At 45.4% G+C, this 13646-nt stretch overlaps 1 protein-coding gene across 5 annotated transcripts in view; it reads right to left on the bottom strand.

The window, feature by feature from the left end:
• The window catches only part of SETD2 (SET domain containing 2, histone lysine methyltransferase), a 63823-nt gene that overhangs the window by 22377 nt on the left and 27800 nt on the right, over window positions 1-13646 (bottom strand). For all 5 annotated transcript variants that reach the window (XR_010610007.1, XR_010610008.1, XM_065666995.1 and 2 more), the window contains exons 6-12: window positions 10475-10598; window positions 9274-9351; window positions 8951-9048; window positions 6924-7050; window positions 5279-5413; window positions 4495-4623; window positions 1113-1751 (exon numbers count right to left, since the gene is read on the bottom strand). Coding sequence is in view for 3 of the 5 variants with exons in the window: in XM_065666995.1 (XP_065523067.1) it covers window positions 1113-1751; window positions 4495-4623; window positions 5279-5413; window positions 6924-7050; window positions 8951-9048; window positions 9274-9351; window positions 10475-10598 (1330 nt within the window). In the remaining 2 variants the exon portion in view is untranslated. The remainder of the gene's footprint in view (window positions 1-1112; window positions 1752-4494; window positions 4624-5278; window positions 5414-6923; window positions 7051-8950; window positions 9049-9273; window positions 9352-10474; window positions 10599-13646) is intronic.

The following is a 13646-nucleotide window of genomic DNA, read 5'->3' on the forward strand; positions in this document are numbered from 1 at the left end:
AGAAGATCCTCCACGACCTTTTCCATCAAAGCCACACCATGCCAGAAGCACGGCAATGCCTTTGATTCCTTTGCTGGATCCTCAGCAAAAGAGGATTACAAATAAGTGGAAGTTTTCACACTTATTAAAGTGTAAAAGCAACTTCAAGGTTCCCACCCTTGCTGCTCTCAAATACAAGGAATATAATCCTACAAAATCAGCAGATGGGCAAGGGGTTTCCAAGGACATAAAGACACCCCAGGAAATGCCTGAACTGCTGAGTGCTGAGCTACTGGAACGTCATCCTACGGCCCACCAAAAGAGCTGTCAGCTGAAGACCAAGCGGCCAAGTTGGCCACCTATGCTGCACAGGGCCATGCACCTAATTCTGGAGGAGATGGCAGCTTGCAGCCACCAAGCTCTTCTCTTAAAGAGGTTATCTGCTTGAGGAAGACCTTGATGGGATCGAAACCATGAGCATCTGCATACTCCAGCAGTCTTTAAAGGCTCAAATAACACCCACAAATCTGAGTATTTACTGCAAACAACATGAGGTTAAGCCACACAACTACTACTGAGAGAACATGATATGGCCAGCAGACCAGGATCTGGAAGCTCTATACACTGCAGATGAACAGCAGATGTTAACAGGACAGGAAATGCTGATGATGTTGTGATAACTGAAGTAAGGAGTAGATAGTCCATCAGTTTGTTTCAATATTGACAGATACTGGGTCACTTCAACCAAAAATGCTTGTGGCATTTCACAGAATGGTTTGGATTGGAAGAGAATCTCAATTCCTTAGAGCTGTCCTCCCCCTGAACAGCCTAAAAAATAACTTCATGACTAAGGTGTCTTTGTGGTGTGCCCAAACTGAATTATCTGCTGCTTTCAGCCTGCAATGCACCGATGCCTGGAAATCTACTTGAAGTCATGTACGGGGCAGTTTGCAACAAAAGGAGATATATAGAAAGCACTCAGAGAAGCCCTTCTGTGTAGGAAAGGCAATCTGAGTTATCAAACATTTACCAACAGGGCAACAACTCAACCCCATTTTTACTGAACTGCAAACAACTCTGCATTTTCCTTAGCAAGAGTGGAGGTGGTGTAGCTGCAGATAGGTGCCTCTTACCTTGAGCTCCTTCCAGCTGTCAAGCAGCCTGGTAGCCAAATCGCTCACGTCCACAATTTTGTCAGTCTGTTCTTGGCTCCTCTCACTCTCAACGTCAGATACACCTTCCTCTTCGTCTTGAGATGGCGTTTCCATCGTGATGGGCTCTTCCAGCTTTGCACCATTGCTCTCCTTGATCTCTGCTTCAGGCTCAACCTCCAGCTCTGCAGCTTGGGGTTTGCTGCTCTCCACTGGCACATCAATGACAGCTTTGATGTCCTGCTGCTGATGCTCCTCTGACACCTCCATTGGGGCACTCTCCAGCTGGTCCAGGTCCTCTTTGCCCTCCTTCCCTTCCAGCTCACTGGTTGTATCTGAGATGGCACTGTCCATGCTGTTTTCACTTATAATTTTCAGCCTCCGAAATACCAGCTTCTTGGGGGTGTCCGTGTCACCTTCCCCACTCTGCTTGGTGGAAAGATCTGGTGTGTTGAGCGGTGTGTGAGCCCGTGAGGTGTTCTCACTTGAGTAGCCATCCCCTTCGCTGAGCTGTGGGACAGCAGTCTTGGTCTGAGCCCAACGCTGAATAATGGGAAGCACTTTGCTCTCCTCCAGCATGTTCTTGGTAGGTATAGGCAGGAGCTCTAGTGTCTTCATAATCTAATTGTAAAGAAAAAAAAATCACATTGTTAGAGCCACCAGAATTTAAAGCCATCTCCAAGTTGGAACAATTTCTTTTTCTCAACAAAAAGGTAACAGATATCAAAATGATGGCAACAAGTCATGGGTAAGAAAAAACAATGTCCCTCCTCAAGGCTAAACTGCAGCAGTGAACTGCTGTTGAGAGCAAATAAACCATAAGCGTGTGGAAAAGAGTGAGCATTTAGCAATTAAACTAATTTAGCAATCAACTGCAATTAAACCGATTTCAAGGAGCTCAAGCACTTAGCAGCAGCCATACGCATTCCTAGGACAATCAATACAACAACGCAGCATTTAGATGTGCTATACGAAAAAAAACCTGATCAGAAACAGCAAGATGGATCAGCACTCAAAACAGAACAGTTTGACCAAAAAAAAAAAAGCCTGCAAACTAATTGCAAACAAGTGAGGAAAGCTTTTCTTTACTTGACAGCAGTGCCATGTGCCGCAGCAGAAGCTGGAGTGTTACCAGTGTCAGTGGAAAGGAGACAGCCTGCTGCTCATGGAGCTAAACCTTAAGCACAAAGAGATATGGACAACTGGGGACCTCCAAACCACAAGACAAGGCAAGCACCTCTGATATTGATGGCACTTCTAGATCAATTAACTGTGCCAAAATATATGGCTGCCGCTAGCAGCCATAACAATGAAGTTAAAGTGCTTGAATCTATTACAGGGGAAAACAGAGTCTAACCTTAACCTGACCATGGACTTCTCCAAAGCTAGAAGTCAAAGATGAGTTGGATGTGAGCTACCTTGCAGCTCTGCAATGCCATGGCACCCGTATGTCAGGGAGCAAGGAGGATAGGCACTGCATATACAATCCAGACTTGAGACTCCCTCGGAGCAACAGTTCCAACATGCAGAAAGTGGGATGGATCCTATCTACCCCAAAGAAGAAAATACTGCAGTCCCAAAGGGGAACAGCTCCCTTCTAAAAGCAGTTACTGCAACAGATTAAGTCAGCCCCTGTAGACTTGGTCTCAAAATATCTTTCTGCAGACTCAGGAGCAGTGCCTCTCCATACAGCAAGACGGGAGTGATGCACTGCGGCAAGAGGAATGTTCACTCAGTGGCTGTCAAGCACTTCTGCTTTGGCTAGAAGTACTGAAAAGCCACATCGCATAAGCAGGAGAGAAAACTGGAGGCACCTGCCAAATCCATGCCTTGCACACAACATGCATGGCCCATCGACAACAACATGCTCTTCACAGCACAATGGAGATGAAGTAAGGGTAAGTCTACTCTAAGTCAAGAAGCTCTAACTTACCGTCAGAGATCCCGAACCCCACGCACTGAAGTTTTGCACGTATTACAGCCAAAACTTTGTCTTAGTAAGGACAGATAAAGACTAGGAGGTGGAACTGGTGGCATTCCCCCAGGACATACTGCAGAGCAAACAGATCTGCTGTCCTTCTAACCACCAGCAGCACAGAGAGAAGTGCAGAAGCCATCTTACTAGGTCTGATAGTGATCTGGGCTCCAAAAACTTTCAGGTATCCTCATCCCACTCGAAGAGCTGAAGACTCAGAAAAGCACACATAGGAAGCTCTTCATCTTGTGACATCAACGGTGCTCATTTTACTAGGGATCTCCTGAACCAAAGCGGCTCCAAGGACTGAAGCACCTCTCCTATGGAGACAGGCTGAGAGAGCTGGGCTTGTTCAGCCTGGAGAAGAGAAGGCTCCAGGGGGACCTTAGAGCAGCTTCCAGTGCCTAAAGGGGCTGACAAGAAAGCTGGAGAGGGGCTTCTGACAAGGGCAGGTAGGGACAGGACAAGGGGGAATGGCTTTAAACTGACAGAGGGGAGACTGAGATGAGATCAGAGGCAGAAGTTCTTCCCTGTGAGGGTGGTGAGGCCCTGGCACAGGGTGCCCAGAGAAGCTGTGACTGCCCCATCCCTGGCAGTGTTCAAGGCCAGGTTGGACGGAGCTTGGAACAACCTGGTCTGGTGGAAGGTGTCCCTGCCCGTGGCAGGGGGTTGGAACTGGATGAGTTTTAAGGTCCCTTCCAACCCCAACCACTCTAGGATCATTCAAGGATTAAGCCACAGTGTTAAAGAGGAGAAAGGCATGAGTAGGACACAACTCATTCAGAAATGCAAAGTACCAGCTCAGAGAAAAATCATGCTGGCCTAAGGAAGCTGGGTTGGGAAGGATTGCTTCTGAAGACCAAAGGAGAAGTCAGCAGGAGAAGAGGCACGCTGAGCTCTACAGCTCAGACAGCTTCTGCTGTCTTGCTCGGGATGTGTGGCTGTGTGTGCCTCTCCAAACTGCATAGCAACCTTCTTGCAGAAGTGTCTTTATTAAAGGAACTTCCAGATGTATTTTTGCATGCAACAGCGAAGTGTGTATAGAAAACAGAAATACACAAGCTCCACTTCAGACTGTCAATACCTCAAATTCCCTATGTGGTTCAGTATGGAATTAAACAGTAATGGCAATGATCTTTATTTAAGTTTGTCTCATGTTGCTAACTGAGAACTCTAAGAAAAACCACAGAAGCAAATTATTTCCATATATGTCAAGGATCTCCCTTAAAACACAAGTTTTAAGGCTGTAGTTCTGAGGATACCAAAGTTTGTTTTCATGAACACCTGGCATATAATACATACATTTAAAAAAAACCAATAAAATCACCATGCTTCTGAGTAACTATTAAAGCTGCGAGGGAAAGCTTCAAACCCAAGGGAATTACTGACCTCCAGCTGCAGCTTCAGGTTGTTAGCACTGCTTCCTCTTCCATCGCCCAGCTCCGTCATCCAAATCCAGAGGAGAGATAAGCCATGACACTCCAGGAAGGACTTCAGGCAGGACTGCGAGTGCGTGTTCTGGATGAGCCGCAGTAAAGAGAGTCCATGGGAATGACCAGAGACTTACAGGCAAAACCCACTTTAATTTCCCCAGACTAACATGGCTAACTGCTCAACTGGGCTTACATTACCTGTCAAACTCATCACAGAAGCCAGAACTAGGGACCAGCCAAGACCAGCGCACATCTAACATCGTTTAAGTGGCCATAACTACTGGGTTAGGGGCAGTAACACAGACAGCAGAACTGTTACAACGATTACCTGGTGGACAGCTCAGACTGGGGAGTAAAACTTAATGATAAGGGATGGTACAGAAACCCGGCTGCAGCTCATCTGCGCTCAGACAGAGGTTAAAATACAGGGTGATCTTGGAGAGAAGACAACTACAATTTTAAGCTGACAAACTACTTCTTTACTCTCTAAGCCCTTACATATAAAGAATTCATTTACTCCTAGAAATGGGCATTTTACATCACCACCCAGGCCATGTTCCACCAAGCATAAAATGAACAAAGGGTGGAAATCACATGTGATCTATGAAGCAGAACTGCTTGTCTCACACATGGGCTGCTGGCACCTTTCTCCCACTTTCCCTCTCTTCATCCACCAAGAGCTCCAAGGACATAGCTTAAAGAGGATGTGGGTCTCTCCGCTTCAGCTGGGTCTTCCTTACCTGGATGAGTTTGAGGCAGGTGAGCTTCTGCTCCAGCGTTTCAATCCGAACCATCAGCCGAGATAAGCTGAGAACTTGGTTCTTATCAGAGAGACCCTCTCCATTCTCCAGCAGCGCTTCCAGCTCCCCGTCCACCTACCACGGCCAAAGAGAAACAACTCTCAGGTCATACCAGGCTTGTGCCACCCTACGTGATGGCAGACACAATCTTCGAGAGCCAAGAGAAGCCTCTCCCGAGGAATTTTCCATATGGAAAAGAAGCCTGGCTTTAATTTGACTCAGCATGGTTGGGTTTCTTTTATCTGGCCTATTATGGGGGTTGGTCCTGCCTAGGACATATGCCAAAGGCAGGAATCCCTAGACTCCAACATCCATTTTCCCAAAACAATGGCATGATTTAGATGTATACATCTAATGCTGCATAGAGGAAATTCCAGGGGTACACACCAAAATACTTCCAGTGGCAAGTTTATCTTTTCATGTAGGAAAACAGATGTGTACTACGAGATTATCCTTTATTGCCAATAGATTTACTTCTTTAAATACCTAATGGATATTTATGATCTTTACCACCAGAGGCACATTCCTCTCTGTGCAGACTGAAATATCATCATTCATAATTTACCCTACTGCTCAGTGCCACTAATCACCATTTTAAGATACCTCATAAAGGACTTATAAATAACTTTTTGACTTCCTGATGCTCTAACATAGTAAATAAATATGAAGCTAACATTTTTAAAGGCAGCTTCTTCCAAAAGAGCAGGTAACAAATCTTATCTGTAGGAACAGTTTTGTATCTTCAAGGACAGAACTACTACATTTTGTAGGAAGCAAAAAGAGCCCACACAGGAAAAACTCTATTAGATTGCATTGCTCAAACTTCTCTGCACAGTTTCCTACATCTCCCATGTGAATCCATCCCTGCAATTCAGTATGGGGAGTTGGTTCATAGAACCACTTGGGAAGGATTACACACACGAAAAGCTATAAAAAGACTAGAAAACCAGTCTGGATTTAAGTTACATATTTCATTCACATCCATCTGCAAACACAACTATAACTGAAGCCAGCACAAATGCGACACATGTTCATACAAGTTCCTCCTGGAAGCTGTCTTGCCCCTAGGCCACAGCAGTTAAGAGGTTCAAATTTCACATCCCAGCCTGGAGATGGCAAACATCTGCGCCCTCTCAGCTGTCAAATTTCAGGTAACATCCTGGAAAGTGAAGCTGGCATTGCCTGCCTTTCACCAACATTTAGAAATCATGCAACATAAACTAGATTTTTCAAACCAGGTAGAATTTTGTATGCTTTTTAGTAGCACACAGTACTGATGACCAGATACTGTACCAGGCAAAGTCCCTCTCCAGTGGGACTTGCTGCTAAGTAACCCAGAGAAAGAAACAGATTTAACTAAAGCTCCAAGAAAACACAAGTACTAAGGGCACCTGTGAAATAAAATGATACAAATACATCTATGGAAAAGACAGAACCTTAATGCCATCATGAGTCACCAATCATAGATGACTGCAGAGGTGACCTGAAGACTCTCATACAGAAGATGAAGCCTGGAGTCAGCCCTTGGTTGCTGCTGCTCTTAGATATGAATAAGAACATTCACAGGAGGGAGACTCAGACTCACCGAGTCCTTCTTGCGGGAGCGCTCCTTTTTCATCTTCCCTCCAGCAGCTCGGATGCTGACCCTGTTCTCTCCTCCCAGGTAACCCCGGCAGTTGGCTGAGCCGCAGAAACATTTCTGAGCCTCTTTGCTATCGGCGGGCATAAGCAACAGAGCAGTTTAATAACACATCAACCCCATCCACAGCAAGTTATTTACCCTTACTCTTCAGTGCATCCTCAGAAGAAAGTGACAGGAACTTCTCGGCATGGCAAGGCTTTTGAGGCCACTGAAAACTCAAACTAAGTCTGTATTTCTCACACAGCTATGGTGACCCCATATTGTCTCAGCCGGAAACCAAAGTCTGCTTCACTTCTAGGCTTTTTATAGGTCAAGAACCATGAACTAGAAACAAAAAGCTGGGGCTCTTGAGTCTGCCAACTTCTTACCACACACTGAAATCAATACATTATTTTTCCTAAAGAACATGTAATCAGGATTATACATCCATTAGGAAAAAGGCTTGCAAGTTATACTCAAAACAGAATAAAGATTCACGGAAGTAGTAAGATTCGGGTGGTAGATATGCTCTCCATATACAGCCATGGAGAGCAAAAGACATAAATTACCTTCAGGCAATACTTCTACAAAGCCTCTGTATTTTCTACTTGACACACCATAAATTTTAAACTACATACCACAGTTGCTTGGGAGAATGGTTGTTTTGGAGGGTTTTTCTGGTGAGGGGGTTTGTGGGTTATGGGCTGGCAGGGGGGGATGTTTATGTGCATAATCCACTGGAGGAACATGGCTTTGCAGCAGTAAGAACCAGGGAAGAAAACTGCAGGATCTTCTATAAAGCAGAACCTGAGCTCAGGAAGGACACCCAAAAGATTAGAGCTGGAAAACTCCATTGAGACAAGACTAGACTCACTGAACTCAAATACGCACGGTATCAGAGTGGGCCAATACAGCAAAATGATTCTTCACTAGAGAGACCCTAACAGGGCCACAATATTAAACCCGGCTTTGAGCAACCTGGTCTAGTGGAAGGTGTCCATGCCCATGGCGGGGGGGGGGGGGGGTGGAACTGGAGAAGCTTTAAGGTCTCTTCCAACCCAAGCCATTCCATGATTCTCTGATATTCCAATGTGCCTAAAAATTAAAGAAGCCTTGCTGCAAGAGCAACCAGAAAGACTAAGTTTGCCTTCTTTCCTGAAAGTTTGGACTAGGAAAAGTCCATGACAGCACTTGACACTTTAGCACAAGTAATTTAAAAATACAATTAAAAATTAGTTTCTGATTCTCCTCCTTACAGAAAGAGTCACACTATTGCAGGAGGCAGGATCCAGAAGAAAAAGGAAGAGATGCTCCTTAAACAACTATATTCAATTAAAAAGCCTAGGGATTATAAAATGGATTTACAATTAATGTCATAGTTACAGGTTGCTTTAAGCCTATCAGATGCTGTTTCATGCTTGTCACGATAAAGAGAGTGAAATAATTCACCATACACCTGGACAAGCAGTAATATGAAAATATTCGGCTCAGGTTTAGAGAAGGGAGCCAAAGCCCACGCTGGAGCTTGCACACCTGCACTTCTGGAGTCAGCCAGGAAGAGAGGATGTCCTATCTATTGGGGTTTTACAGCTCTGCAACTATTTGCAAAGTCGTAAAACAGGGGTGGGTGGGGAAGAAGAGGCATTATTTAAGAGCACTGCAAAGTCTGGAGCTTGGCTAATTAATAATGAGACAGGGGAAAGAAACAGTCAAGATGATTATCTGGGAAATTTCCACTGGGGAGAGAGGGTAGGAAGTGGAACCAAAAGCAATAAAGTGAATTGGAAAAGACAAATCAAAAGGAAATTCCTCTCCCAATCTATGTTAGAAATGGAAGAAAATTATTCAGGTAGCTTTTTATACAGTTGAATTCCAGTTCATTTCCAGCTGCTCTGTTAGACGAGGCTTTGTAATGACTTGTTTCGGAGCACGACCGCACCAATGCTCACAAAACCCACTTCCAGCAGCTTAAGCAGAGAGAAGAAACGTACCCGTATCTCTGGAATTGGTAATCAAACGTCAGCTCTGAGCCCGATGGGACTAGTTTGGTGGTGAAAAATCCAACTCTGAGCTGTCCGTTCACAGTCCACTGAGGCAAGGGAAAAACAAGATGACAGCAGTTATTACAAAAGCCAGGCTTGACTCTGGTTTTGCTTTGAATTAACAAGATTAAACCTTCAAACAGCACCACTGATAAATTTAAAGAACAAAAAAGCAACAAAGAGAGATAAAGGAGAAATGCTTTTCACTCTGAGCTTGCTAAGTCGCAAGGCAGTGGAAGTGAGAAGCCAGCAGCTTTGATCCCACGGTTTACCTTTTGTGTCTCACAGTTTGGTTCACAGCTGTGGTTCATAAAACGAGAGCAGTTTCCTTTCTGGGTAGCATCGATTATCTGAAAAGAAAAGAAGCAACAAACGCAGTGAAACAGCCTCCCTCTTTCTGCACTGGCAGAAATACGAAGCAGTATAGCTATGAACATCACGCAGTTGAAGACAACCCACGTAGAAGTTACCACCCTCTCCTGTTCCAGCTATTGACTTTATATGGTTTGGAGAATGGCTTTTATAGTGATACTAAGTGCCCCCCACAAAAGAAGAGCACTAAGCAGCTGGCACACGGTTCTTAGCAGCACGTTAATGCAGAGTTCTTCTGGTGGGTTGGGATCCTCAATTTTTTATCTGTTTCTGACCCTCTGATATGTGCTACAGTGACCATGAGGGCTGAGAAAGCCAAACATCTTTGCCATGCACATCAGACTCAAATAAGAAGGTTGTCTCCTGCATCACTGCGTCCTTTTTTATAACTGGAAACACTCCTCTGTGCCCCCTTGTGATCACACAGCAATCCCATGGCAGCTACAAAAAAATGCTTACTTTGGGGGAAAAAAAGAGTATCTTTAGCTCATTTACTGTAAAGCTACCCAGACCCAGAAAGTCTTGACAGAAGACACAAGCAGAATATGATATTAAATTTCTATTTATAAGCTTTGTTCTCAGCAAGGGAGGGCCCGTTGCCCAAGGTAAGCAAAGCTGCGCTCTCTGCGTCACAGCTCTGCAATCCCATAGAGCTGAAGCAGAGATAAATAATTAAGCACATCTGGTATATAAATATTTCAATGTCAGTAATCCCGCACATAGGGACTCCAGCTAAAAGTGTCCCAGCTTAACGTAGTTCTGCGAGCAAGGGAAGAAAGGTAACATGGCTTCTTGGTGTGTTTTCTAGACTTGTTTTGTTGGGCATTCAAGAAGGATGAGTTTGGCTTGAAGCATCTCCCCATCGTGGGACCCAGATACAGTTTCTCTCCCACAGAGGTTTGCTCATGTGAAAGTGATGGGCCATACCCCATTCCTTCCCTTGGGAGGACAATTTCTTCTCTCCAAGGACTGGGATACAGTTAGGCTGCCAGACTTCCGTTAAACTAGGTTGAAACTGAGCAAAGGGTTAAAAAAATGATTTAAGAATGTAAGGCATGACAACACAAAGCCAGCCAATGTTTTCTTTGGCTCACCACTCACCTCATCATTTTTCAGGGCCATGAAATAATAGTGAATGTTCTTGTTCCGGGCATATTCCTTCACACGAGCCTTGAACTCTTTGTGATCCAGCACTTCTCCACAGTACTCCAAGACAAAAGTGTTGCTGCAAAGCCCAAGGGAAAAAACCAAACATCACTCTGCTTTGCCATAAGCAAGAAACACAAAGGAAAAGAAAACAGCCACTGTGGAGATGGGCTCTCTGAATACAACTTGGAGCCTGGTCATCCAGGTGGTGAAGCTACGACTGTTGCATGCCTTAATCTCAGGCAGTTCTGATTAATTTATTTTCTATGCTATCACAGAGGCAGGTATATCACAGTGAAAAGCCCAGACACAAGAATAAAGCTGCCCTTCAAGCAGGGTTCATTTGATAAAAGCATAAGACCTTGTGGGCCCTGTCAAGAGGACAAATTGTATTAAGAGAAGGTGCAGGCAGGTGATTGTCATCAACTGAAATGGAAAACCTGTCTGCACCTTCCTGGTCTGGAGGGTGAAATGAGGGGGTCAATAAAATATCCTTTATGGCCACAGGAAAAGTGAATTTAAAAGCAGAGATGGAAGAGAACAAGGAGTTACCTCTATACTCAGACAAACCTATCAGGTTGCATTATGCAGCATAGTTGGGCTTTAAACCCTCCAGTCTACAAAGGCACATTGTGATATATCTTCCTTGCTATCTGTCCTAAGTCTTCCCTTGCTAAATATCATCCTGAACCCTTTAACTTCTCCCTTGTGCTTACCTGGGAGAGCCCCAGGAAAGAAAAAGCTCTTGCCGAGCTCGACCTAGACCAGGCCTTTGGTGTTTTGAGCTCACCCCATTTCCTTCCCATCATTAATCCCTCCAGCAGTACCGTGCTGGCCTTCCAGCCCATGTGAATAAATGGGGCCACCTTCCCCCATCTCTGTGTCCACCAAATGGTGCTGAAGGACTGTATTTTCACAAGGGCATGTAGTTACAGGCCAAGGGGGGATGGCTTTAAGCTGACAGAAGGGAGATTTAAATGAGACATGAGGAAGAAGTTCTTCCCTGTGAGGGTTTGAGGCCCTGGCACAGGTTGCTCAGAGAAGCTGCGGCTGCCCCATCCCTGGCAGCGTTCAAGGCCAGGTTGGACAGGGCTTGGAGCAACCTGGTCTAGTGGAAGGTATCTGTGCCTGTAGCAGGGGGGCTCGAACTAGACGGTCTTTAAGGTGCCTTCCAGCCCAAACCGTTCTAGGATTCTATGACATATTTACCTCCCTACCCAAGATGGTCTTCACACAGTTATCCCCTTCCCATCTTTCTCAATGTTCCTGATCCTAGCCCACCTAGCAGATACAGTGCTTGCTATGGTAAAATGCTCACTATCAGCTGCATCTTTAGTAAAACCTTGTCTTCAAAAGAAATTCCTAAACCTTTAAATAAAACTGGATCTGGCATTTCCACACAGGGCAACAGTCCCCATCACTGATACTTCTCTGTGCATGCACTACTCTATAAACAACGGGACCCTCCTCTTGCAAAGGTTACATCCAGCAGCACCAGGGACTTCCCAGATTATGTGGCAAATCTGGAAAAGGAAGAGTCAGAAAACACTATGAATCTCACCCTCTCCTCAGACACAGTTGCTGTGCAACAGAACAGTGATGGGGAGCGCTCACTCATTTTGACAGTCGCTCAACACTGTCACCTTCTACATAAACATAGTATGAAGGCACTCTTGGTTAAACATATCAAGTTGAGAATGCAGAATTGTTTTTACTGCATTTTAGATAAGTTGGCATACGTCTCCAAAGCAATCAAAACTCTTCCACGTATCTTCCTGTGAATTAGTCTCGTATAGTCGGTATAGCAGTAAAAGAACTCTGCTGTAAGACCTAGAGCTTTCTCAAGTGTCACAAGCATTACTGGATTCCTCAGAACTCTGTCTTCAACAGAAGCCAAGAAAAAATTGATTCAGAGTTTCCACGGAAACTCACTGTAACATCCAGAGCTACAGAAAATCTTTGCACAATTAAGTTCTAGGCAGATTGTCACAGTCTCTAAGCTCAGTCCCTGGTGCTCTTGAGGATGAACAGACCCCCAGTGCCCATCCCACAACCTTTTGAGATGGAAATGAGAGCCTGGTGCAACTCTGGCGCACAGCACCGCCTCCCTCATGGCAGAATACTCCAGTGAGTTCATCTGCAAAGTATGTTGTCCCTCTGTGGAACAGCACAACCAACTTCTGCTCACCTGGCGTGGTTCTGGGAGGACATCCACTCCCACACAACCACTCAAGTGGTGAGGTCTGAACCTGCGGTAGGAAAAGCCATCTGCGTCTTGCTAGCTGAGCCCAGCAGTTCACTGCAGCCGCTCTCACCTTCAGAAACCTCTCACCCTGCTCCCTTCTCCCAGCAAACCCCATCTTTGTCTCCTGCTCATCCTGCTCCTTCCGCTGCACCTTGTGCTTCAGGCTCCAACAGCTCTATGAGTGCCTTTGCTCCTCTCACTTCTCTCACAGCCTCACCTAAAGCTCTTTTTACTACCGGGAGTATGAGAAAACACCAGGTTGGCAACACAGAAGGCAACTCCTTGAGTTACTCTGCCTAGTGAGAAGGCATCCCCATCTCAGAGCTGCTCCTTGCACACACACCTGTAGAGTAAAATGTACCTAACGCTACTCTTCTTCCCAGCCACACTCACTTTTTGAGTGCAGGCTCCCAAACAGGAACATAACGCAAAAAATATCAAGGTCCATCCCGCTGCCAACCTAGGAGGGGACCAACGGGGCGAAGCACCACACAGCCCTTGCGTTCAAGTCCCACCAGCTTCCTTGTGCCTTACAGTGTCAGTAAATGAACTGATCCAGGTAAACATTGTCTTGCTTGAGTGAAAGAGAGATGAGTCAAACACAGACTCAGATCTGTAAACATGGCTGATGCACTTGTAAGTACAGCCATTAAGTAACAACAGGCTAATGAGGGAGGAAAGATCCCCACAGGGTCTTCCTGTAGTCTGAAGGGGAGGCGAAGGAGGACTTGACAAGAGGGTAATTCTTGCAGAGGTGGGAAGAGCAGAAGAGACACAAATCATTCTGTGATTCTATGAAGCCACAGCAAGCCTGTCAGAAACCCTAATGAGAAGAGTGAAACAGGTGTGGGAGGTCTAACACGCAATTAGTGGACGTGCAGG

Source organism: Lathamus discolor, chromosome 2, assembly GCF_037157495.1.
Source record: "Lathamus discolor isolate bLatDis1 chromosome 2, bLatDis1.hap1, whole genome shotgun sequence".
NCBI classification, from domain to species: Eukaryota; Metazoa; Chordata; class Aves; order Psittaciformes; family Psittacidae; genus Lathamus; species Lathamus discolor.